The 25,727-nt window shown below is 50.9% G+C and overlaps 9 protein-coding genes across 9 annotated transcripts; 5 read left to right on the forward strand and 4 right to left on the reverse strand.

Moving 5' to 3' along the window:
- Positions 1-26: 26 nt before the first annotated feature.
- Positions 27-3,125, forward strand: PFICI_10858 (uncharacterized protein; the record flags this gene model as incomplete). The annotated part of the gene is made up of 5 exons (XM_007839439.1): positions 27-266; positions 394-845; positions 901-2,019; positions 2,087-2,438; positions 2,499-3,125. The coding sequence occupies 5 exons, from the start codon at positions 27-29 to the stop codon at positions 3,123-3,125; spliced, it is 2,790 nt and encodes a 929-aa protein (XP_007837630.1).
- An 84-nt stretch (positions 3,126-3,209) lies between these two features.
- Positions 3,210-4,040, reverse strand: PFICI_10859 (uncharacterized protein; the record flags this gene model as incomplete). Its single annotated transcript, XM_007839440.1, has 1 exon — positions 3,210-4,040. The coding sequence occupies one exon, from the start codon at positions 4,038-4,040 to the stop codon at positions 3,210-3,212; it is 831 nt and encodes a 276-aa protein (XP_007837631.1).
- Positions 4,041-4,771: 731 nt separating this feature from the next.
- On the forward strand, positions 4,772-8,295 carry PFICI_10860 (uncharacterized protein; the record flags this gene model as incomplete). Its single annotated transcript, XM_007839441.1, has 3 exons — positions 4,772-5,081; positions 5,150-5,921; positions 5,976-8,295. 3 exons carry the CDS (start codon positions 4,772-4,774, stop codon positions 8,293-8,295), a joined length of 3,402 nt encoding a protein of 1,133 aa, XP_007837632.1.
- A 3,312-nt stretch (positions 8,296-11,607) lies between these two features.
- On the reverse strand, positions 11,608-12,085 carry PFICI_10861 (uncharacterized protein; the record flags this gene model as incomplete). The annotated part of the gene is made up of 2 exons (XM_007839442.1): positions 11,608-11,707; positions 11,769-12,085. 2 exons carry the CDS (start codon positions 12,083-12,085, stop codon positions 11,608-11,610), a joined length of 417 nt encoding a protein of 138 aa, XP_007837633.1.
- Positions 12,086-13,194: 1,109 nt separating this feature from the next.
- Positions 13,195-14,037, forward strand: PFICI_10862 (uncharacterized protein; the record flags this gene model as incomplete). The annotated part of the gene is made up of 1 exon (XM_007839443.1): positions 13,195-14,037. The coding sequence occupies one exon, from the start codon at positions 13,195-13,197 to the stop codon at positions 14,035-14,037; it is 843 nt and encodes a 280-aa protein (XP_007837634.1).
- A 651-nt stretch (positions 14,038-14,688) lies between these two features.
- Positions 14,689-15,475, forward strand: PFICI_10863 (uncharacterized protein; the record flags this gene model as incomplete). The annotated part of the gene is made up of 2 exons (XM_007839444.1): positions 14,689-15,112; positions 15,285-15,475. 2 exons carry the CDS (start codon positions 14,689-14,691, stop codon positions 15,473-15,475), a joined length of 615 nt encoding a protein of 204 aa, XP_007837635.1.
- Positions 15,476-16,486: 1,011 nt separating this feature from the next.
- On the forward strand, positions 16,487-18,300 carry PFICI_10864 (uncharacterized protein; the record flags this gene model as incomplete). The annotated part of the gene is made up of 4 exons (XM_007839445.1): positions 16,487-16,522; positions 16,588-16,908; positions 16,985-17,148; positions 17,205-18,300. The coding sequence occupies 4 exons, from the start codon at positions 16,487-16,489 to the stop codon at positions 18,298-18,300; spliced, it is 1,617 nt and encodes a 538-aa protein (XP_007837636.1).
- A 375-nt stretch (positions 18,301-18,675) lies between these two features.
- On the reverse strand, positions 18,676-21,105 carry PFICI_10865 (transporter; the record flags this gene model as incomplete). The annotated part of the gene is made up of 4 exons (XM_007839446.1): positions 18,676-19,616; positions 19,675-20,231; positions 20,297-20,467; positions 20,696-21,105. The coding sequence occupies 4 exons, from the start codon at positions 21,103-21,105 to the stop codon at positions 18,676-18,678; spliced, it is 2,079 nt and encodes a 692-aa protein (XP_007837637.1).
- A 1,469-nt stretch (positions 21,106-22,574) lies between these two features.
- On the reverse strand, positions 22,575-25,367 carry PFICI_10866 (uncharacterized protein; the record flags this gene model as incomplete). Its single annotated transcript, XM_007839447.1, has 2 exons — positions 22,575-23,392; positions 23,456-25,367. 2 exons carry the CDS (start codon positions 25,365-25,367, stop codon positions 22,575-22,577), a joined length of 2,730 nt encoding a protein of 909 aa, XP_007837638.1.
- Between the last annotated feature and the right edge of the window lie 360 nt (positions 25,368-25,727).

Raw genomic sequence — 25,727 nt, forward strand, 5'->3', positions numbered from 1 at the left:
AAGTCTATCAGCTTTAATGCGCAATCATGGACGACGCTGATTCCCAAGGCTTGTTGAAATCCATGCTTGGATTCTTTGGTCGAAGGCGCCCAGAAAGGCCGGTGCATCCGGTATCACTGAAATCGCGGACGCGCGAAGCCTGGCTGCGAACGGACTCATTTCTGCAGCACGATGAATTCGACGAAATGGACCCGGAGCGCATTGCGCAAACGCTTCGCGCGCTTGAAGGTTATGTTCAAACCGACTCTGGTCTAGAATCAGATTCCGTAAGTGCTCCTGCAAACTCGAGTCTTTGACGTTCTTCGATGTTGCAAAACGGGACGCGCTATCTGAAAACGTCTTGAAATTTGAACATAGTACAGTCTAAGACTCTAACGCGAAGTCACTGAGTAGGGTTTTGAACATGATGGGCCGTATCCGAAGCTTCAGACAGTGCGTCGCATGATTACACGGCCAAACTACGATCCGCGCGCGGACTCAGGCGTCGCCATTCGCGTTAGCAAACGGGGGCGAGAGAGCGACGATGTCATTCAACAACTTTCGCATTTGGACAGAGATGCGAAGAAGCGCCGAGTTTTGCCTCCTCGTGAAGAGCCGAGTACTGCGTCCAATCTTGAAGACCCCGATGCCGACTTTGCCGTGTCGATGAGGAGGCACTTGGTGTCCTTGGACAATGCGTTGCGAAAACACTGGGTTTGCGTTTGCCAGAAGTGCTCAGGGTTGAGCGTGAGACTGTCGCTGCCAGAGCGCAAGAAAGATTTAGGAGCGGATATGAGCTTTGAAGTATTCTTTGGCGTGCGGTCCCTACCCGCGACTGCATTGCAAGAAGCAAAAATCACGGTCAAGTGCGCTCTCGAACCTTTGTGGCATGACTCCTACTTGCTAACACTTTTGATGCAGAGGCATGCATGATCATAGATTGAGAAGCTTATCAGAGCCGACACTTAGCAGCCCAACCGAGTTTGCCCATATATGCCAAAGCATCACAGAATCCCTCGATCAGCGGAATTGCTTGCATTTTGCTCTTGAAGGTGGAATATTTCAGAGGCTTCGCCCACAACCAAAGACCTTTGGCAGTGATCGAGTGTCTCGGACGGTATCGTTGTCCGCTTTGTTCAACCGTCAGCAAGAATTACCCGGCGGTCGATCTGCACTGCCACTCAAGGGGAAGCGAGTATTGGCTCTTACACTGGCTACAGCCTTGCTTCCTTTCCTGGAAACACCGTGGCTGCAACCTTCTTTCAACCACTCTAATATTCAGTTCTTTGAGCCACTCCAGGATGGAGAACTCCCCAACATTACGAAACCTTTCCTGGCTCTGGAGCACATTCCAATCATCTCAGCCCGTAGTACCAACAATGGAGACAGTTCTCAAGCCTCTAAACACATGGTTCATCCCAACGCCAGTGTGTTGGCGCTAGGCATACTCCTGTGTGAGCTTCATTATTGCACACCAGTGGAGCTGATGCAAAAAGACGCGACTGCGCCCAGGAACGTCAACACTGATTACTATACCAGTCTCGACATGCTCAAGACTCTCGAACATGATGCCGGTGTGGATTACTATCTCGCTACAAAGGCATGCCTGCAGTGGGAGTACTTGCCCCCTGGACAGCATGCCGACTTTGAATCTGTGAGCGTCCAGCGGCTCTTCTATCAGAATGTTGTCAAAAGACTCGAGGCCGAGATATTCAAATCCTGGAGTATTCGACTCGAAAACCTGGGCTCGTTCGATTCTAAACAGAATGAACTCTGCTGGGGCGATTTCGGCCGAGAAGTCGTCCGCTATCATACAGGCAAAGCCGACATCTCTGATGCAAGCAACGGAGCACGGGCAAATCCGCAGCGTTCCATGTCTGACACCGCGCCAGTGAGCTACACGTCCCTCAACTCAGATGTGGTATTACGGATGTCGGCAGAACCATCTTCGGGATTGCACATTCATTCACACGTCGCTGAGCCTTCAGAAAACAGCTTGTACTTTTTTGATGCAAGCCACCAGACGGGTCCTGCACAAGAGTAAGGTCTTTTAAAAAAAAAAAAAAAAAAAAAGTTCCTAAGAGGTTGCTTACTGATGATGTTCTAGGAGCCCACTTTCGAAACAATGGATGGAAAGCCTTGTGTCTTCGGTTTATCGCCACGTTGTCCCTTTTGATCAACTGGAACCTGGGGCCAAACCGGTGCGAATAGCCATTTTGGACTCCGGATTTGACCCTCAAAATCCACTCCTAAGGGAAGATCGTGGACTTGACCCACGAATCAAGGATGCGCGAAGTTTTGTGAATGGGACAGAGCCACATGACACTCAAGACGAGATCGGGCACGGCACTCATGCCCTGGGTCTCTTACTGCAAGTTGCATCATGTGCTGAGATCTATGTTGCCAGAATTGCACGGCGGGAGACTTTGGATCCCAACACATACAATGACATTGCAAGGGTGATTATGTATGCCGCAGCAGACCTTTCGGACCGAGCTAATTTGTCCTGCTTTCTCTAGGCCATCAATTACGCAGTCTCTGAATGGAAAGTGGACATAATATCAATGTCATTCGGGATTCGCGAATACAATCAGCCTTTGACAACAGCCATATCTAATGCTCTGAAGCATGAGACACTGTTATTCGCTGCGGCATCAAATGATGGAGGAAATTCGGGCAGAGCATTTCCAGCTGATTATCCCCTCGTCTTTTGTATACACTCAACCGATGGAAATGGCAACCCTTCCTCCTTCAACCCGACAGCGCATGACAAAGACTTCAACTTTAGCTTACTTGGAGAAAATGTCTCGTCTCACTGGCCAACGGGTAAGAACGGCGACGGTCAACCTGTCAATATTATGTCGGGAACATCGGTCGCGACACCGATTGCTGCTGGACTGGCCGCATCAGTTCTTTCTTTTGCCCGACAGCAGGACGAGCAAGCCGGCCACGTCATTGCGGAAGCCGACAGGCTGGGACCGTGGATGAAAGATATTCATTCAATGGAATTGGTATTCAACAGTATGGTTCAAAAGAGGCGGGCAGGCTACGACTACATCACGCCTCATACACTTTTCGAGGGGGGTTTGTCAAGGGAGCGTGTGTATGAGAAGCTCAAGGATATGCAAAGGAAAATGTATAAATAGAATCCTAGGAATGAGTTGGCTCGATATCTAATCAGAAATGCTTAAATGTTGTCTCGGTCGTATTTCAAGATACATTGAATACGATCAAGGGCGGGCGCAATAGACATTGCCGTTCTCAGTCACATCAGAAACGGCCCGAGCAGTCTTGATATCAGCCCCATCCACGTCCTCAATCAAAACACATTCGTCATCTTCTCCCTCTCCACCAACGCCCATGAACGCGCCCTTGTTATACTCTTCAAGCTTCAGTCTTCGCCCAAACTTAAGCCTCTTCACGCGGAATGCAAATACGAATTCCGACTCGCGATTGGACTCGGTCGCGTCGTCATTTGCTCTGGTCCAGTGGCCTTTGGGTCCCAAGGTTATACCAAATGAAGGCACATCAATACCAAGATTCCCATTGACTGCCGTGCTGCGCGAAGTTGAGTATTTGATCTTGGCGCCTTGGACAAGCTTGATACCCGTGACAAGAAAGAGCGAGCTGGAGGGTGCAAACTTTTGTTTGGGTTCCCTCAGCCACGCCTGCACGGCCGGGACCTTGACGGCCTGTTCTACGTATTCTTGCGTTGGCTCAAAGGCCAACGTCGTCATGGCGTCAAAGGCGAAGACACTCGCCGTCTTGTTGGCATGATCAATGTTCAGCTCGGAACCCAGGGGCAGTCCAGCGGTGGCCAGTTGCAGAAACTGTGCATAAACACCAAACCCGAAGCTGTTTTCGGTGGAAATGGTCTTTTTCCAGTCCGTTTCCACGACGGGTGGATATGCATCAGCCACGGCGACGACGTTCCCTCTATTCAGAGGGAATTGTGGTGCGGAAGTGGAGCGGATTATAGATCCAAGACAAAGCGGGCCCGTTGGTGGTGGATGTATAAAATCAGATGTCGGGCAGAGGAAATACAGCTTTGTAAAAGACATGGCTTGGGGCGTCTGGATTTTTTTTTTTTTCAATAAACGAGAGAAATGGTTGACGAATGATTATTTTCTAAAAGAAGAGAGCTTGTAATACATGCCTCAATTCTGTGAGAACTTGTTACGAAACATGGCCAAGAAAGCAGACCGCAGAGACGAGGCTGCGCCCATTGGCATTTGGTTAGGGCACCCGGATTGCGGCAGGCGGTCCCAATTGATCTAATCTAGGACTTTAGGATTCCCAACTGTCTGATACTACATATGCAGTGCATGAATGGATTCCATGCACCCGAGTGGGTGTGGTGCAACACCATGATCAACGCCCACGGCTGGTGTCCAGATAGAAAATATTGCAGGGACTCCCAAAGTACCTACTAGCCAAGCGCCAGGCCCCGGGTGCCAACGAAGCTACTGGGAACTAGCCTAGTGCAGCCGCCGATCGCTAGCGGTTAGCACATTTTATACCCATATCTCACCTCATATACCCCCGTACTTGAACCCTACTAAGTACTGGTGAGAAGGTTGAGGCTGGGCATAAACCCGCGATTCGGCAATCCAAGACACAGGGCGTCTTGACATTACCCGATACTTTTGAAGTTCGCGCGACAGTTATCATAGACTTTAGAACGCTGTGTCGACACGAAGAAACTAGGAACGGCTTCCTGGATCTTGGCCCTCGTTCAGAAGCACTGGACCTGCCGACCGCCGTATCGCACCTGCTTTCTCTCTCTGTCTCCATGGAAAGTCTCGATCGCGCGCGAGACGAGTCGATGGACGATGTCTTCCTCCAAGATGATCTCAGCCAAACCATCGCAGAACACGCAACACGATGCCAGTCGCTATTTCACAAGTACATGGTCAGGCCAGAAATCGTGCCAGATCCTACCATCATGGATGACCAGCTGGCACGCTTTTCTCTGTGGGCATCAAACATGGATGTCTACGGGCCACTCAATGTTTCGCTGGACTACCGACTCCGATTCAGCCCCACGGCTGCGGAAATCATACATCAGCTCCTTGATATTATTTGTGATACCTTGACGTCTTGTAAGTATTTTCTGTGTCAAATTCGGGGAGATTGAACGTGAAGGCTAATACGAGTATATCGACCACAGTAAAGCCAATTGACCACCGCCCACCGCCACAAACTACAAGCAGGAAGAGACAACGCATTTCCGCACATGGAGACTCCGAAGTAATGAGGAGGGGCGACGATGATGCAAGCGATTCGGACAGTGACGTCGACTCAGCAGAAGGAAACATTTTGAAGATTACCGAGACAATTGGCGGGACATTGACCCGGCTCTTTCGTCTGTCCAACGCTGTGCGCAAGTCGGCCAAAGCCAACCGAGCCCGCAAGATTGAAAGATACCAAGGCGACAAGGAATCAAACGATGCCATAGCCGAGCTTCGTATCTACACTGAATGCTATATTCGTTTCCGATTTCCTGAGGCACCGGATGCGCTTCGCCTGGCATTGGTAGAAGCCAATGCGCTGCGACTCCGACGGCTTCATTATCAGCGTTCCCATCGGAGGCGCATCGAGTTGAGCATTCAGACCCCGCAATCTACGCCGGCCGTGGTTCAACTCCCCAAGATGACGCCAGCTGCACCGACTGTTCGTTTTGCTCCGGGCCCCGCGGTGCCAAAGTCTACGACCACCAGCAAAATGTTGCGGCCTGCGCCGGTTCCAGCAACGAATGCAACCACTGCCCGACAAACTGCTGTGCAAGCCTTTTATGCCAAATCCACAACTGAGGTTCCGCGGGCGAAATCTGCTCTCGTGAACAATAATTTATCGTTCCCTCCTATGCCTCCAACAAAACAGTGTCCATACTGCGGCGTCATTGTCGAGTTCAACAACACCAAAAGGCCATTGCTGTGGCAGTAAGCAGATCGGTGTTATCTTTTTGTGGGGATATGCCGGCTAACATATACTAGAAATCATGTCATTGGAGACCTGGAGCCATTCATTTGTGTTTTTTCACAATGCTTGGTAGAAAGTCAGAACGGTACCAGTCCGCTCACATTCGAAACGTCAAAAGCTTGGTCGAGCCATATGCAGACTGCTCACGGACATACGTGGGAGTGCAGGGCTCCTTCACACGACCCAATGGTCTTTGATCAAGAGACTCACTACCAGGAACATTCTATTCAGGAGCACGGCGTGCCAGAGGCGTACGCTAGGACTCTCAGCAGTGCTGCCCGAAGACGAACCCATGAAAAGATACTGGAGTGTCCATTCGGCGACGATTTCCAGTCCTCAGAAAATACTGAATACAGTACCGTCTTCTCGAGCGATGCTCTTCAGGTGCACGTGGCCGCTCACATGAAAGAAATCGCACTGCTTACACTGCAGAAGCTTCCCGGGGATGGCGATGAAGATACGGACGACTTCAAGAGTGACCAAGTGGATGATGATGGGCCGGGACTTGGAATTACACGTGACTCCATGGACAGCCTGCTAGGCGACGAAGACCTAGACTTCTCGGACGACGCTACTATGGCTTCAGATAGCAGTATGAGTCACGACGATGAAGGCAGCTCGGAGATGACGAAGCTTCACTTTGCCGTGCACGATGGCAATCTGCCCTTGGTTGAGTCCTTGGTCCGTGAGGGTGCCAGCTTGAGCAACCGAGACAGTGCCGGCAGGACAGCGTTGCATGTCGCTGTCATGAAAAAGTCCCATGACCAAGCTATAATGGACTTGCTCCTGAGCGCCGGCGGCAAAGACCTCGTAAATTTAGGTGATGAAAACCGCCAAACAGCCCTGCATTACGCAGCAGAAAGAGGCCTCATCGAGACCATAAACATTTTAGTCAGCCATGGTGCAGACACAGGTACCACTGACAACTTCGGGTTTTCTCCATTTCTTTGGGCTGTGGTCGCTGGACAAGTAGGCGTCACTGAAAAGCTGTTAATTTTGGGCGCCAATGTCAACTCATTCAGCGCAGATGGGAAGTCTGCTCTCGCTTGGGCCGCCGGTCTGGGGTATGATGGGATGACCCTTTTGCTCTTGGGCCATGGTTTCAGCGCCAGGACTTCTCAGATCCAAAGTGTGTCGTTGCTGCCTTTGGGGGAAGCATCAGCTTTTGGCAACCATATTATTGTAAGAGCCATCCTCGATTCTGGTGCAAATCCAAACGATCGTGATCGTGATGGTTGGTCTGCCATACACTGGGCAGCAGAAGAAGGCCATTTAAACATTGTGGGTTTATTATTGAACAAAGGAGCCAATGTCAATGCTGTTAGCTCCTATGGCACATCACCATTGCACTGCGCCGCAAACGGAGGACATGATTCCATTGTGAATCTCCTCCTTCAATCAGGAGCCGACCCGCTCAAGTCGACATGTCACGGGTGGACTGCACTGCATCACGCAGCCTTTATGGGCCACTCTCGCGTTGTCCAGTCCCTCCTACAATACGACGGCATTAGATCCAGTGCCTCGCAGCAGGATAACCATGGTTGGTCTGCTCTCCATTTGGCCATCCATAGTCGAGACACGGATACTATCCATCTCTTACTTGACAGGTCTATCATTGCAGAACCCCAGACCTTGTTCGATGAGAGTGGCCTTACTGCGGAAGAATGGTTAGATTTTGGACCCATCAGCCGCTCCCAGAAAGCGCGAGCAACGGGTAACTTGGCTTTTAGCAAGTCACGCTGTTGCAGGGCAGTGACAGGATTGCGACGAGCCGTTACCAATGGCACGGGCAACATTCCAATGATCAAACTATTCTTGACATTGGGTCATGATATTAACGGCACAGATTCCGGAAGAAGGACGGCGCTCTACTACGCTGTAAAGAGACGCATGCTTCCTGTAATAGACCTCCTTCTCAGCATGGATGCAGATCCCAACATTCTCCCAGTAGGGCGCAGAACGTGGGAAGAGTTCATCTCAGACGCGGAGGTTTTACTACGACTCAACCGAGCAGGCTATCAAACTCAGGATGCCGATCCGGAGATAGAGCACCAAATCAGACTCGCATTTGGACCGCATAGGCGTCCGTCTATGCCGGATCCATCGGTCTCTTTTGAAAGTGAGGAGCCACTCTCTCGAACGAGCACTCAATTGCCGATCCGATCTGTATCGTTTCCATCCGTCACGCCTTCCTCAACGCCACCTTTACCAGGCCATTCGGCTTCAAATACACCCACTCTCTCACCTGCATCTGCGCAACAGACGAATGACAACAAGCGCAAAGCGAGTTCAGGGAGCTGGTGGAGAAGGGCTTTTAGAACTTCGAGCAAGTAGGCGATCTCGTCTGTTGCATTGCTATTTTCAGAGAGCCGAGACAGATGCTCTCCATTCTTACCTACGTAGTCTAGTACGGTAGCCGCACATACAGATACCTGTGTTCACTCATCTACCCCTTGCCTCCCAACCTCGTCACTTTCCATTGGCAGCTCTTTTATCAACAAGGAGAAAAGGAACGCCAAAATGGACGCTCACATGAACAATAACCAAACAGTTTAGAAATTTCATGTATACACACCAATAATAGTACTCATGTCCTCGCCAAATAGATCCAGATCCAGAAGGTAATGTATGAAACTTAGAGCTTGTGTATAGTTTACCTGCAATTATGAGTTCAGCATTTAGTATATACTTTGAAGGTTGGGGTTTTCTATCATTTCAACACTTAATTGTCTGTTCTCGGATCAGATGTCATTGAAAAGTTCTTTGACACTTCGAACCAGAATGCTTTGAAATGATTACAGGGCGACACTGTGCTGTGGACGCCTGGCAAAAAGGTTGCCCAAAGTTGAACCCACTTCTTAGTTCCTCCGACCTGGTTAGGGAGTTAGTTGCCCCGGCTCGGAAGAACTACAGAGGACGGACTCCACTAACCTTAAAACATCAGCCCCCCAAGCTGAAGTTCCTCCGGCAGACAAGGCACCCGCGATTACCAGTCGGAACTCACCAGCAATCTACAGCCTGCAGGGAAGCAATCAGTTGCATGATACCTGCACTGCGCAACGAATCGGACATTGTGCCGACAATTACAGCCGTCCAGGCTTGTCTTTACAAATGCAACCAGACCCCTTTCACACGATCTAATTGCTGCTCGCAATGTCTCACGAGTTGCGTTCGAGGGCGGAGAATGCACAAGGCCCCCTGCAGAGACGAGTCTGCGACCAATGCATCCGGTACGACTGGTTTGTGTACTGTGATTAATTCCGCATGTCTGTAACGTAGAAGCTGACGATTGTCGTCACAGACGCAAGGTGAAATGTATGCAATACATGGACATTCCGCGGCAACCAAAGCTGCCATGTCTTGCGCCCTCACGTAGCTGGTTACTAATCGTCTGGCGACTGCTGTAGGTGACCTTGCGAAGCCCGTATGTTCATCTTGTGCCCGCCACGGACACAACTGCATATATACTTCCATAAAACGCAAGCCCGGTCCTCCCCGAGGCACACCTCGTGCGGGCCGTCGAATAGACAGGTCAGCTGCTGGCGAAACAAGCCAGCGTCCCGTCTTTGAGAGCTCCTCCAACTTGTGTGCGCAATCAGACTCTCATCTGCTGAATCAAGCTGACAATCTTCAAGCTTCGCCTAATGTTACCGACTCTCCCGCGACAATTGAATGTTCACTACCTAATCTGGGAGCATTCACTTCCGGGAATTCTCTTTCACCATGCACACCTAGGACGGAAAATTCTCACGATTCTAGGGGGTTGACTGGCGTACATATATACCCATTCGAGAGAGAGCTTTTGTACAGCACCTCAAACCAGTCCCAGACCGATCACAGACTTAGTACTAACCGTCGTTTTCCAAGGTTGAACAAGTATCTCAGCACGATTGATCAAGCCATTCCCTTATTTGACCAAACATTGACTGGCCAAAGTCCGGAGCTAAGTGATGAGCTACTTTTGGCAGTAGTCTTGATCACTGCCAAGGTCACGGAGTACAAATTCTCATCCGGGGATGTTGATGTGGATGGACAAATTGATATCCTGCTCACCCGTAGACTTTTTGAAGAAAGCTCTGATCATGATGCTGAATCCCTCAGCCAGTTCCGTCTTGGTTGCATCCTAGCATTTTACGAGTTTCACCAGTTTCCCGGACGACAAGCCTGGACGAGAATCACCCAGCTCACGCGGTCAGCATACTGGGAAGGACTAGATCGCCTCGACTCGGAAAAGTCAGCTTCAGCGGGAACTCACGAGAACATTGACTGCTGGCGGCTGGTCTGGTGGTGTATCTATCGGCTAGACACCTATGCCAATATCGCATCGGGAACGCCTTATCTCATTGATGAGGGCCGTATCAAGACTTGTCTCCCGTCCAAGTATAGTAGTGCCGAACAATTCCTACCCCCGCGTCCCGAATCTCTGTGGACGGTCATGTCTTCAATTACCTCCTCGCCATCAAGCGCATCGATTTTCAATTGCCACATGATTACATCTACGGCCACGCGACAATTCGGTCGGATTTTACAGCTTCGCGATATTGGGCCTACCCAAGAAATGAGCAGCCAGATTGTAGAAGCAAAGAAATGCCTGTCAACTCTGCAGCTAGCACTGCCTGCAAATCACACCAATCATGGGCGAAATGCTTTCGAGGGCGAAACAAGATCCGCCCACCACGCTCGCATGGTCACGAACCTTCACTTGCTAATGTGCCGCTTGTTGGGCTCAATCATATCTTGCGCTATCCCGACCTCTTCTGATGAGGAATGGCTGTTGAGCTGGCAGATGATTCTCGAATCCTGCCAAGACGTTGTAGGAGTGGCCGAGCAATGGGACAGGGCCTTTGTGCTCCATGTGGACCCGGGGGTTTGCTTTGTGCTCTTCACGGCCCTAGCATTCCTCGATCTCCATGGCAAGGCCGGGGTTCTAGATGTTGAAATGAGTGGCCAAAGTCACTCTCATGGGTCAGCTGTGCTTCTGCTCCTGCTTGAACAATTTGCTGCAGTTTGGATGCTGCCCAAGTTGCTTTTATGTAAGCAGAATCAATTTTCCTTGATTATCATTGAAGACGAATCTCGTGGCTAAGATGACTTCAAGTGTCCTTCAAAAGCTTGACGGGATCTGTCCCTGGACCATTAACACGCGATCAGATTGTTGCATTACTATGTCGATTTGAGACACCACTACATCCTCAGTGGCTTCGCTTTCTGACCTCGATATCGAGTATTCCCACGGAAGGAGGTTCCGGAGAAGTTGTTTCTCATGGACCAGATTCACGCGAAATCTGAGATACTGGCATAGCGTTGGTCCCATCAACGCGTATTGTTGAAGTCAACATCATGATACTGTATATATGGGTTGCCAATAATTTATTAAATGCTGGTTTCACAAGGAAGCATTGAGCAAGAAAGATGTGTAGGTAATCATTGGTTGTCCTTCGCGTCAAATGCGGTAGTATGGTCAACTTGTTCGGTCCTCCTGCCCACATCCATAGTTCCCCAACATATATGATCCTCCAGAGTGATCACTCTACAAGATTGCCTACAATTGTACAGAAGGAGAGCAAGACTGGTAAAGTAGGGCCCAATTGCAACTCAATGACCAAGTGCGACAAGAGCAATGACGATATATGTTACGCCACCATATTAATTTCCCCTAGGCCAGAATTGCACGGCCTTGTCTGCGAAGGCATATCCAATCACAAACTGCAAACCTCCCCGGGCAGCATGGTTGCTCAGCCATCTCCTATAGATGAAAGATTAGCCATCCAAGTATATCATAGTTGATCTAGAGGCTAGGTACTTACTGCCAGCTGCCGATCCCATTTGTATTCTGCAGCTCGATCTGATTCCAATCATTTGGTCCTGCTTCAAAGCCAACACGAAAGTCGTTGGCATTTTGGCGTGTCTCGTGCGCGATGATTGTGATAAAGTTCCCATTCCTGTCGAAAATGACTCTATCCAGACCGGGGCGGCCCTCAGTGTAGGTAGCATCGGGCAGGATTGGGTATTCGTAGAATATGGAAGTGTCTGCTTCTCCGGCATTCACACTGCTGACAAAAGTATTGTCATCGTAGTACCGATGGGGATATCCTCTGGCGCCCGATCTCCAGCCCGCCGTCATTTCTCCTGCCACCCGCCGCCTATGTCCTTCGTCCACTGCGCGTTGTATGTCCTGGCGTGAATACCACCTAAAACGGTCCCAAGACTCGTTGCACACGACCATGCCATTTGGCAAGGGATTCGTTCGCTTGGAAAGACTCGTTACAGGGGTGGTGGCAAGGGCATCGTGCAAGTGATTTTTTGCATCAACGATCCAGTCTCTCACAACCGAGTGAGTATGACTAGATACAGTGGAGGTCTCGGGGGACCGCGATAGGAGGGTGTAATGTATCGGCAAAGCTGCTGCCAATGCCACCAAGGGCAACAATAACTTGTTGAACTTCATTCTTTCTGGACAAATTGAGATGGTTCTTTCTGGGCATGGGAACTCGTCCAAGACATAAAACACTGAAAATGGCGAGATATATGCATCACTGTCGAGTAAAAGGTACGATAGTGCCGGCTGCACCGCACTCACCAGATCCAGTGTAGCCAGGGGTACCTAGGCATTACCAAGTCATCAATATACACATGATCAGATTCCACAGTGAGTTATTGTTTCTATTTTAGGTAAGTTTTAAGATATCAGGAAGTACATTATGCGACACGTTTATTCTGAATATACTTGGCTGTTTCTCTCGTGGCCCGTTTATCAAACGACTTTAGTCCAAGTACAGATGCCCAAAGTTGATCTGCCGGCCCACTTCTGGCAACAACTAAGGGTAGCCTTGTGAGTATAGTATAGCATCACGCACTAACAAGATTTCCCTTTGCCCGAGTGAGTCGACTCGCCTTGCTTTTGGTAGTGCGGCTCCACATGACTACCTACCTAGGCTTGTGCCGGCGTTTTTCTTGAACCATCCATCTACGAGTGGAACAATCCTTAATAATTACAGAATTGCCCCGTGCTTCAGACTCAATTGATCTACGAGGGATAAATTTCTTCATTCTCGTCTTGGTTATCCTGGCTACCAACAACACCAATCCGTTTTTTACCGCAGTTCTCTTTTTGATCGGGCTGTGGCGCTTATACTACCATCCACACAAACCACCACGGCGTGAGGCACCAGGCTCCTTCACGGCCCACTGTCGATTAAGTTCACTTACTACCAACGCGCAAACCAACACACAATGGCCGAAGTACAGCTTGGAGAGGGGGATCCAAGCCATGAACTCTACGCCGAATTACTGCCGGTGTACCAATGCGTCAACAATTTCCTTCGAGATACATCTTGCACAGCAGATGATACCGCAGCTACCCTGACCGATGCTAGTCAGTGGAGTCAAAAGACACTCGAGGTCTACTGCTGGGATCTCGGTTGGATTTGGGTTAGCAAAATTCTGGAGATTCCGGCCCTCCACCCATTGCTCAAGAGGCTTATTCAACTTTTGTACGCGATTCAGAAGCGTCCCGCTCCTCGTGGCGAGGATTCAGACTTTTGGTTCTGCCTCCCACGATTCTTTGGGCAATTGAATGAGTTGAACAGCTGGAGAGGCCTTTACGACTGTGTAGTGGATGATCCCAAGGACCTGTACACGGCCGGCGAATGGGCGAGCGTGAATAGCTTCCAGTCTCTGTGGTATAATGACCAGCCACTCCCGGTCGCTTGCGAGGACGTCGAAGGCTATTCGTTCTTCAGCCCGCATCCCCAACACGGATTGGGGATGCTGCGCACCGCTCTGGAAATCACCCCGAAACATGTTTCTCTGAACCAGGTCGTTCCCGCCGCTGCAGTGTGGATTGTCAACGCTGGCCGGAAGTTCCACGAGCGTTGTCGGCTGAACAAGGACCTGGGCGCGGACAGAATCAGCCGCAGGCCCTACCAGGTCCCCGACGAGTTTTACAAGGGTGAAGACACGTATAATCTAGACCGTTGGAAGTTCTGGAAGTCTCGATTCGGCGAGCTTCAGAATGATGAAACACTGGAGGAGAGCACAAGGCAATGGGCGGCCAGAGCCTATACAGCCATGTAACTAGAAGAATAAATGGAAATGTCTCTATGGTCAGCTGAAAGATACTTGTGGATATACGGTGGCTCTACTTCAGTAACCTACCCTTGCAGCGGCATTTTTTGTCAGTCCTGTTAAAGAAAGTAAATCTTAAGCTTAATGTTCTAGGGTCCTGCCGAATACCCCACAATGGCGCGATTCCTGTAGTGTAGACCTCAGCCGTTCTCAAGCCATGATATCCGTGCATATATTCGGAATAGCCGTTAGGCAGTTTTGACTAATCAAGGCGAAGATCAGACTAAATAAGGCCATTAGCGGATTTGACCCGTTGAAACTAGACTTTCTGGGCATACCTTGTCATCCAAGGTCATTCATCTCGACTGAAAAAGAAAATCGGCCCATCTACTATAAAAGTCTGATAGGGCTGACAATCTCCACAGGGCCTCCTGTTATGAAAGACGGTGAGATTCTTTCCCAGGCAACATTCGGGAACTAGTCCCGGTGCAATAGAAACTCCTATTAACGGCATCGTTGTTTTCATGTATCTGGTCTTTTTGTACAATTGGACCTTCGTATACTCTTCTCTCAAGTCCTACGAGCTTTCTTGGTTCCGACTCAGTGTGCAAATCTTCATTCATTTTACCTGACCCATTTCACATCTATTGCCTTGTCAACATGCGCAGCTCAGTTGGCTTCGTCGTAGGACTGCTTGCCGCGGTCCTCCAACCGGTGACGGCGAGCTATGGGAACGCCTCCAGCCCATATACCACAAACACAACCTCTTCAAGCCAAAACGCGACGACTTTTGCCAACGGGACGGCGCCCGTATCCTTTGCCATTGCCCAAGACTGCCAGATTGCCGCGGATTCCATGCCCTTTGCCAACGTGAACTGCTACTACAAGTGGGACAACACCAACAGCAACAACCACCTCAACTATGTGGTCCAGATCAGCGGCACCGGTCAGCGGCAGGCGGGGTGGTGCGACGGCATCGCGGCAAACATTCACGGTCGCTGCGGCTTGTCGGGCAGTGAAGTCCCGGTCAAGAACTGCGGTACCGACAACGACCACACCAAGGCCTACGGATACAACTATGACAGTAAGTACCAAAAAGCCCTTTATTACACTTTTTCTTTTTCCCCATTTCCATGTATTTAAGACAACCCACAGCTAGGCCTGGGAAACAATTGCACAATCTGTGATATGTGGACCGCTTGCCTGAAATTCCTACTCGATCGGGGAAAGACGCTGACATATTTGTTCACTTTTAGCGGGTGAAGACATTGACATGTACGGGATTGACATGAATTTCTGGATGATGTCGTGGGCCGCGGGTGAGGACAATCGTGCTTGTGTGGCATACGCGATCCGTGACGCGACGTGTAATACTGTCAACTTGGGCGACTTTGCATGCTACAATTCCGAGGACAACTCTGACTCCAACGAGGATTATGAATCTTAGCTGCAACCGAGAGAAGACGTGAAGACTTACCGGTGGTCCATTCAGATCGTTATATAGCAATTTAAAAAGCCATACGCAATTATTACAGCTTCAGTACATGTGCAGTTGAGAAATGATCTGGGGTCAGCATTGATCAAGTTGAGTTACCACGTAAACACGGAAGAGAATTTCACAATCATCCAATCGGTGCAATTCTCCTGACATTCCAGCGCCTGTAGAGAAATTGTGGTGAACACAAGTAAATTATGCTTGGCCCCTTTTTATCGAGATAGTAACCTGTCTGGAGGATAAATTATATCTCTAATGGAAAAGCTAAACGAATGACAATACCTTTCTGTCGCTGTCATCTTCTATGCTTCTTCATTCCCTATCAAAGCATTCTAGAGCAGACAGAGTAGCTCCATACCCAATCTGAACAGACATCAAATACACTTGCAAGATTTATCTTGAAGAATTGGATTATGGATGCCAATATCATTTCATGGTGTGAGCTGAACTCGAGTTCTAGAGTGATTACGGATTTCGCTCATGGTTGAATTCGGAAACACGGTGCTAGAAAGTAGGGGGGAGGAGCATCACGTGATCTTGAAAGCGCCCGGCGCATCAAATGGACTGATGCTGGTCGGGGGCCACATGCAGTTTCTGGGCCCCACTAAAGTACCTACGTAGCTTGCCGTAGCTGCCAACTTGAACCTGCGCGGTTCTCGACCAGATTGGATTGACTGACCCTTTTGCGCAGGCGCCGCCCGGACACGCCTCGAACCACTTGTGCAGGTCAAGTGCCAAATCCACCTGCAAGTTTGTCCAAATTATGCACCTTTACTGAGGACTTTGGTTTCTGCTTGATTGCTTGATGACTGCTCAGCTCCATGAAAGCACTCTTAGGCTTCAGCTTCAAAAATGACTTGAGCGGCTGCGGCCAATCAACAATTCTGCAAATCTGCAAACAATAATACATCATCGCACGACGCTTCATGCTCAGATACTTGGGACTGAAAGATCCTTGTCAAAATGGGCAGGCTAGGACCCTTGACCTCCATGGCATTGGTAAATATTGTCCATCTCCTATCTTCTCTGTCCAAAACACCACGATTGACCTGATCCCCCAAAAGGGCCGTTCGCCCTACGACGACGTCGTGGAAGGTACCGGCGAGGATGATCCTCACGAGCCCCCACGCCAGTACGACGAAAAGGGCCGCATCATCAACCCAGAGACGAAGCAAAGGATCAAGGATGTCATTCGCGCCCACAATGAGGTGATGGAGGTCATTGGCGTGGCCGAGCCCGACTCCACGGCCGAGACCGAAGAAATGATCATGGCTCGTGAACACCAGATATATGAGACGGAAACCGGCCACACTCTGCTCAACCTTGGTAGGACCCTTGGTATTTTCGGTATCTGGGGTGTCCACGGCGTGCGCCAAAGAATCATGGTATGCCTCGACTTGGGAAAATATTCTTCACCAATTCACCACAAGACTTGCTGACTCCATAACCCCCTTCCCCCAGCTGTACAAACCATATTCAAATGTACAATTTCTGCAGCTTATGCAGTATGAGCGCGAACAGCACACGCTCAGTCGGTTACTACTGACTGGTTTGCCTCCTTTCATTGTAATGCAGGGATTACACTATTCGCGGTTGTCCATAGATTGGGTAATTGAAAGACGCTGGTACGTTCTCATGGTGTTATCATTACTGAAGATCTTGGCTCTAACCAGAACCAAAGGTTGAGATTTGGGTTGTCATGGTGCCAGTTCCATCTGCACCTTTTCTTGACCATGCAGAGATTAGGTCTCATCTCGAGCTCGAGCTGGTTCCCCGGATTGAAATTTTTCATCCCCTTTACGGACGCTTCACCCATACCAGCTCCGCCAGCCATTGGCATAATTGGTCCAGCAGCCGTTGGAACTTGGGTCAACCGTTTGGTGGTGAACGTAGCCCCCTATGCTGCCTTTTATCTTTGTGGCAGAGTCTGGAACTGGATCCATATCGGCATCTGGCCGCATATTCACGCACGACTACCCAGACCGGCTAGGAACGAACACTTGATACCTCGTACGTCGATTGAGCCGAGGACACCCTTACCCGAAGACGGATGGCAGACTGCAGGCGAATCGCCGACCCTTGGCGCTGCCGATAGGGAAATCCGCCACGGTCGGAGTCCTGAGCAGGACGTACCCACTTTGCAAGCCCTGGAAGGACAAGCCTCCGCTGCCGATAATGGCATTGCTCTAGGTGCGGTCAGGAGGCAGAGCACCTTTTCGAGCCGAGGCGGCGAGCAAGATTACGGCACGGACGAGGAGGATGCTGAAATGGTGAATCCAACTTTGATCAGCTTTGACGTCGACACAAGCGAGTCTAATGAACAGCCTGCCGGCGTATGGTCGGCGGAACTACGCCCGAGCTTTGGAGGGGAAGGTGGACAGCAGCCTGCTCACCAACCTGTTTACACGGTCAATCCCCTTACGAGCCTTCCAGCCATCCTGGCGACCGACATTGTGACAAACTTTATCACGTATACCATCTGTACTCCCTTTGATACAATGGCTATACGATGGGCAGCACGATCATTTGCTGAGCGACGTGGCCTTGTTCTTGATGCAATGTACCAAGTCAGCCTGCTGGATGGACTTTGTTGGCGGACTGTAGGCAACATCCTCGGACTCGAGATTGTCAGACTTATGATTTCCGGTGAGATCTGGGCTACCTTTAGTATCATATCCCAGTGGCTTCACGTGACGGAAGATGAGTGGAAAGAGTTCCATCAGGAGGAAGAAGAAAGAGAGGCTAGTTTCCGCATTCCCACCCCTGACGCGTTCTAGAAGCTCGCCCGGGGATTTTACTTGGTCGGTCCATTAGGCTTTGACGGATTGACACCATGATGGGGTCAAGGAATATCGAGTGCTGTATGAACCTGCCTGTTCTCGCATCACTCTGCAACATGACCAACAGCGCATTGCCCTTGAAACGGGGAATAACTTTGCAAGTGTTTTCTATAGCCGCCATTGAAATGAAAAATAAGGTCAATTGAAATGGTATCCGCTAATTAAACGTATGCCTAGATGGATCAGGGAATCTGTCTCTCATGATTTTGCCTTTTTCAGAAGAAGAAAAGGCCGTTCTATATCTCTCTAATAAATGTTGCATGAGCAACACCTCGGCCCCATACTCGGGGGATCAAATGAACGCGATTTATATTACTCTCCTCCACTCCTACCCGGTTGAGTTCTTCGACTCACAGTGCTTGTGTTGGTGGGGACCCGGGCCATTTCCACATCATTACTCTTCTCTCTACTGGTCTCTGGGCCAGCGCGCCCACGCTCCGCCCTGTCCTCGGCGCTCTTGCGACTGCCGAAAACAGCCTCGCCGGCTCGAGCCCGTCCCGTCCCGTCCGACGACGACGACGTGACGCCCTCGTCCTGCGGCTGCTGATGCTCAGAGTGTCCGTACGAGCCGCCGACACTCTCGAGGGTAAACGGACTGGCCGTGGGCCCGTCGAGCAAACCGAGCTCCTCGGGGGTAAAGAGCCGAGGCAGCAGGAGGGCGCGGACGGGGATCAAGGCCAGGATAAAGACGGGAAAGCCAATGGCGGCCACGGTCTGGGTTATGGCAAAGGTGGCGCCAAAGCCGACGAGCTCGAGGGCGACGAACCACCAGACGGCGGCGCGGCGGCGGATGCGGCGGAGCGGGTGCGAGGGCGGGGTGAGGGCCTTGTCACGGCACAGGAACAGGATCTTGGCCGTGATGCCGTTGCCCTCGAGGGCCTGGTAGCCCATGATGAAGAAGAGGCCCGCGAGCACGGCCTGCGGGATCAGGTGCAGCACCACGAGCAGGGGCCCGCTCATGGTGCCCAGCGTCAGCAGGCCCTGGGCGAGGTTCGAGACGCGCTGCTCCACCACGTGCGTCGGCTTGTACGAGTAGTGGCCCTTTTCCTCGCCCGCCTCGTCCGTGTCGGTCACGGCGACGGTGACGCAGAGCGACTCCGTGTGAAAGGGCGCTTGCGGGATCAGGCCGTTGGGAAAGGGGAGGCCCAGTAACCCGGCCACGCCCGTGGTGAGACCGAGGAGGAAGAGGTCCCAGTGGAAGCCGGCGGGTTTACGGAGGGGAAACTCGGTTCCCTGCGCAATCAGGGATGAAACTGTAAAGATATTAGATGCGAGACTCTTCAAAGGCCTGTGCCAACGAGTGCAACTTACCATTGTGATCAAACCAAAAGAGAATGGTGAGCAAGATGGCAAATGGGATAGCCAAAAAGACATCGCTCACGGGTATGTCCCAGAAATGGATAAACCAGCCACGGTCAGCGGTGGGAAAGAAGCTCTTGCTGGTAGGCAGCTTCTCAAGCTCAATCTCATTCATGCGGCCAAAATGGACAAAACCAGTAAAGAAGATGACGGTGAGCGGGGTGCCATAGTCCTTGAGAAAGACGCGAACGGGATGCCAGAACAGGGGGCTGGCGCCGCCGAGCTCGCCGCAGGCATAGGCGATCATGAAGACTAGCAGGGCGACGGCGACGGACAGGTAAAAGGGGCTGTCGTTGCCAAACCGCTCCAGCACCTGGATGCCCTTTTGCAGGTAGATGCAGGCGACGTAGAAGCCGAAAATGTCGCAGGGAAACCGCGTCACGTACTTGAGCCAGTTGCACGAGTTGGTGATGGCCAGGATCCAGTGGAAGATGAGGGACCAGATGCCGATCCAGCACATGAAGGCGAGGTAGTTTGTACCTGTGGGGTTCATAATGTCGTAGACGGTACTGCAAACTGTGATTAGTATTCTGTCTTCATGTATAGTTGGATGGGAGTAATGAAATCCTCTTACTAGTTGAATACTGTAATGGGACCGGTAACACCCACAATGACGAGCGGTTGACAGGCCAGAAGGGAAAAGACGACAGCACCTAGCACGGAAGCAAGAAGAACCTCGTTGACACCATACTGCATATCTGTCTTGGTAAACATGTCCAATGAAAAGGCCAATGCCGGCATGATACTATAGCAAGACTGATGTTAGCGGTCCGTATCGAAACGCAGTGTGCTAGATAGACTGTCCCCCCGCGTTCAATAACGAGGCAGAATAACCGTTCTTGGAAAGGCGCATCAATTGCTGCAGACCACTTTGGCGGGAATTGATCTTTCCCGCAAGTCTGCAGCCGTGCATAATGAGTTTGCGTATGCCTGTTTCTGTAACGCAACGAACAGACCGGGACAGACAACTTACTTGGCAAAATACATATACACGGTGGCCGGCACAACACGATAATCCCAAGCATCAGCAAAATCGCTCCAGTAGTACGGGGCGCGCCGGCGTATATCATTGATCATGCCGCGGAAAAGGTGAATCTTCCACCACTTGTCAGGTTTGACATTATCCTCGTCTTCGTCTTCTTCGTCTTCTTCATCATCGCCGCCATCATTGTTTTGCTCATGTGCGCCGCCGCCGCCGGCTGTTGATGGTGAGCCACGAAGCCGGTGGGTGTGGACAAGATTCTCGAGCGGCGATTTTCTGCTGCTGTTGCTGTTGCTGCCCGCCGTTGCGGAGGCGGCGGTGCCCGTAGTAGCTGACGGTGCGCCGCCTCCCGGGTCAAGTGCCGTGGGCAGCTTCAATGAGTTTGTATCTGTGTTTGCCATTGAATTGTTCTTAAAAAAAAAACTTCAAGAAAACAATGCTGCAAAACGACGCCCCCCGCGACGCTGGCGATTAGTTGGGGTCAATTCCTCTTCCCCCTGGCAGAAGAGCGGATTGTGACTGAAAAGGATGTCCCTTGGTTTGGCGGCGTTGATATCTATGTCTTGACTCTTGACCGCTCCGGGGCTGGAGTCCGGATATAAGCGCGAAATGATTAGGCGGGATGATGATAATAATGACGGGAGGGCAAGTCTCTTCTCATTAAACAAGGAAAAGCAGCTCTTGACAAGTTGGAAATATTTCTTCTTTTACTGCCGTGAGTAGTATTTGCTTTTTCAACAAGTACCAGAATTAATTCATGAGAATAAAAACAAACAAATGCGCCGTGGAAGGCGAAAAAGAGAGAGAGAGAGAGAGACTCGACGAAGACTCGAGTAATGTGGTGACGAAGAGACAGTCAATAATCGTACCTGGTGTACCTTACGGGCCTGGCCTAGAGAATGTTAAATAGAACGGCTTGGCCCTGTCAAAAAAGAACTCCATCGCGATTAACCATAGACAACCCCCAATGTGCCGTCGTATGCCCAGCTTTTTAGCGTCTCCATTTTTATTTTTTTCTCCCTCTCTTTTCTTACTTACATATTGCTGGGGTCTTTCTTTCGAGTGGCTCTAGGTTCAATATCATGCCGACTCGGGGGTTCGCATATTGTGGAGAGAAGGAGACATGAGACCGTGGCCACTGTCTCGTGCGGTGCAGATACTGGTGAATATCTTGGTCAAATAAATATATACGAGATATGATTTATACTGTCTTGGCAAGTTTATTCTGCCCCTTACACGAACACATCAGCGCTGCAAGTGAGTTGTTCAAATGTTTCCATGGACTGATGACTGCTTCCTAGTGAAATCAAAGACCCTCAACCTTAGCTTATCCCCACCTCAACCTGCCTGCAGTGTGGGGCGAATTTATGCTGCCCGGGCAGCATAAATTTTATGGGTGTTCTATAATCTCCATGAAAGATGTGCGGCAAATAAATCAGGAAACTTGTGGTGCTCCAACATAGTATACCACCAACTTCTGGCCCCATGTCTGGCTCTCCGGCTGTCGCTAAGGTTCTGGCATTTCTTTGTGTCGCCGCATGAATTTGTACGGAGTATTACTCTGAAGTAGCCGACATGCCCTACAAGATGCTCGTGTGTGATCAAGTATAGACCAGACTCCATTTTCCTATAATGAAATGTCTAATCTATGGAATAGTTTTGTGTAGTTTTTTTTACAATGGTACCTTGACCACATTCCAATGCCACAATGCCAAAAAATACTTTACATGAGATGAGTTGGGAGCCTTTGTTGTTCGAGGACTAGACAGTTGATCCGCCCTCTCTCGTAGAAACGTTGTGTTGTGAGTCCCAGCCGTCAACGCCTTTACCCGCGCTCCAGCCAAGCGAATGCGCCTCCTACAATTACCGATTACCTCCTGGACTCGTCTCCCTTGAGCTGTTCAAAGATCGCCGGCTGGGGTGGGACGCCTGGCGAATCTAGCCCGCCGCTGGGCGGTGAGGGTGGGATGCTCTCCTGGCCAGGGGTAGGCTTGTTTGGGTCTCCTCCAAAGTACTTGTTGAACTCCTCGCGGTCGTCGAAGGGTCTCTTGCCCAAAAGTCGAACCATGTCGTCTCGCGTAAGAACCTCCTTTGACAGAAGTTCCTCTGCAACAATGCCCACCTCCTTCTTCTTCTCAATGAGGAGATCCTTGCATTGCTTGTATGCCTCGTCGACAATGCGGCGCACCTCGGCATCGATAGTCTGGGCAGTCGACTCGGCAAACGGCTTCAAGAATTGGTTCTCGTCATTCTTAAAGTGGAGCGGTCCCAGCTTGTCTGACATGCCCCATTGTGTGACCATGGCCGTGGCCATGTTGGTGACCTTCTTGAAGTCATCGCTGGCTCCCGTAGTCACGGTCGGGAAGTGCAATTCCTCTGAAATGCGGCCACCCAGAGTCATGGCCATGCGATCGAGGAGTTGCCTCTCCGTCATGAGGTAGACATCACCCGGGAGGTACTGGGCATAACCGAGCGCACCAGAGCCACGCGGGATAATGGACACCTTCAATAGAGGATCGGCCCATCGGAAAAACCAACCACAGATAGCATGACCAGCCTCGTGATAGGCAACCGTCCTCTTCTCCTCGGGGCTCAGAACCAGGGACTTGCGCTCAAGACCACCAATGACACGCTCGATGGCTTGCTCAAAGTGTTTCATGGTGATGGATGGAGCATTGGCTCTCGCGGCTGATGGGAGATTAGTAAAGCAAATTCAAACAGATGTGCTAGTCGTTTTCATAAAATACTTACCGACCAGTGCAGCTTCGTTGACACAGTTTGCAATGTCAGCACCTGCGAAACCAGGTGTCAAAGCTGCCAATCTGCCGCTCAAATGTTCTATCTCCTCATTTGTGACAACCTTCTTCAAGTAGACCTTGAAGATATCCTGTCTGCCGGACATTGTGGGCCTGTCAATGTTGATGTGACGATCGAATCGGCCCGGTCTCATGAGAGCCTTGTCAAGGACATCTGCTCTGTTGGTGCCGGCCAGCACGACCACCTGCTCCGTCGTGTTGAAGCCGTCCATCTCCGTCAGGATTTGATTGAGAGTCGCCTCACGCTCATCGTTACCGCCGCTCCACTTGCCGCCACCTTCCGATCGAGACCGACCGATGGCGTCGATTTCATCAATGAAGATAATACAAGGAGTGTTCTTCCGCGCGGTCGAAAACAAGTCTCGTACTCTGGAAGCACCGACACCAACAAACATTTCGACGAATTCAGAACCGCTGACACTGAAGAATGGAACGCCAGACTCTCCAGCCGTGGCCTTTGCCAATAGAGTCTTACCTGTACCGGGAGGACCTGCGAGAATGGCACCACGGGGGATCTTGGCTCCCAAACGCTGGAACTTTTCGGGCTTCTGCAGAAAACTGACGAATTCCATGATTTCTTGCTTGGCCTCGTCCATACCGGCAACATCGCTAAATTTAACCTTGACAGCAGACTCGTGATTGAAGCGCTTGGCCTTGCTCTTGCCGAAACCGAACATGCCGCCAGCACCGCCACCAGCTCCCGGGCCACGGCGGGAGACCCAGTAGAGCAGACCAACAAAGAGTAACGTAGGTCCAAAGGCCAATGCGATACTGGCGAGACCACTTTGTCCCTGGTAGCTGACGGGTATCCTCTCTGTCGGGGGAATGCCGAGTTCCTTTTGCGCCTCGTCCAATCGTCGCTCAAAGGCATCAACGGAACCAATGGTGAAGTAGTAGTGGAAGCCAGGGCTTGTCGCAGCAGAGTCGGGGTACATGGAACGGGTGGCCTCTATATTCAGGTCCACTCTGACTTGGTTGCCGCTGACAACCATTCTCTCAACCAAACCCTTGTCCAAGAAGTTCTTGCGTAGCTCTTGCCATGTGATCTCACGGCTATCGCCAGTAAAGATGGAGTTGTAGATCCAGTAAGCGACAAGAGAACCAATGATTGTAGTGAGCCAGTCGTTGCCCTTGAGGGGGTTTTCTGGTGGCCCATTGTTGGGGCCAGAGCTCTTGCCCTTGCCACTGCCCTGAGAAAAGAACTGCGACCCGGTCGAAGACTTCTTGTCGTCTTCGCTCTTCTTACGCTTTTCTTTTTCAAATAACGTTTTACTTGGCTTCTCCCCCAGTTCCTTATCAAACATTCTTTCCGCAATATCATTGGAGAGAGAGTTGATGGATTTGATGTACTTGCCAGCATCCGTGAGGGTCCAGGTGCCGTTGACCTTTTTCTGAATGAGCTGCTGTAGATCCTTGGGAACGCCGGTAGTTTTCAGTTCCTTCACCACATCTTCCGGACCGTGTCCTTTGAACTTGGGCATCCACTTGAGGCCTTCCTTGGCGGCGTTTGCGAGCTCCTCGTACTCGGCATCGTTGAGGTAGACCCATCCTTCGGGCAGAGGCGGCCGCTGCTCCTGTTGCGCATCTTCAGCTTTGGCAGGCCCGGGGGATGAAGTGCTTTGGACCTCGGGTTGCGAATCTGATGCGCCATTCTTCTTCTCGGATGCGCTCTTCTTGGGATCCTTGTTTTCACTCGAGTAGTATCGTAGCTGCTGGTGGCGCGCAGCCCAGACAGCAGACGGGACCTGCGAGAACCGCGTCGTCCTCAGGCTCGCACGCGTGTAGACATTGAGAGAGGACTTTGTGATGCGCGCAAGGCCTGTCGACCGCCGGATGAAGCTTGACATGTCGGGCAGAGTCGACCGCGCCCCTTCGAACGGGGGAAGGTTATCGGATTTGGCGGGATATTATAGTAGAAAAACACAAGGCTTTTGACAAGACGGCGTTGGGGGCAGGTTGTGTCTCGATTCCTACCTTGTTAAAAGGCACAGGTCTTTCCGGTGCCTAGTGCTGCTCGCGGAGGGGGGGGGAGAGAGAATCGTAGAGGTTGACGTGGATTGAATGACTCCTCTGGCGCCTCGGACTTGTGGTAGACTTTAGCGGCATTCAGATTTCTGCTTTGCCTCCTTGAGCTTCTATGTGCTGATCAACTCATCATCGTTCATCCAGGTACTATCCTGGTTTAGGACTAGCGTGTCGAGGCTCAA

The sequence above is a fragment of the Pestalotiopsis fici genome (genome assembly GCF_000516985.1).
Source record: "Pestalotiopsis fici W106-1 unplaced genomic scaffold PFICI_Scf_8, whole genome shotgun sequence".
Classification (NCBI taxonomy): domain Eukaryota; kingdom Fungi; phylum Ascomycota; class Sordariomycetes; order Amphisphaeriales; family Sporocadaceae; genus Pestalotiopsis; species Pestalotiopsis fici.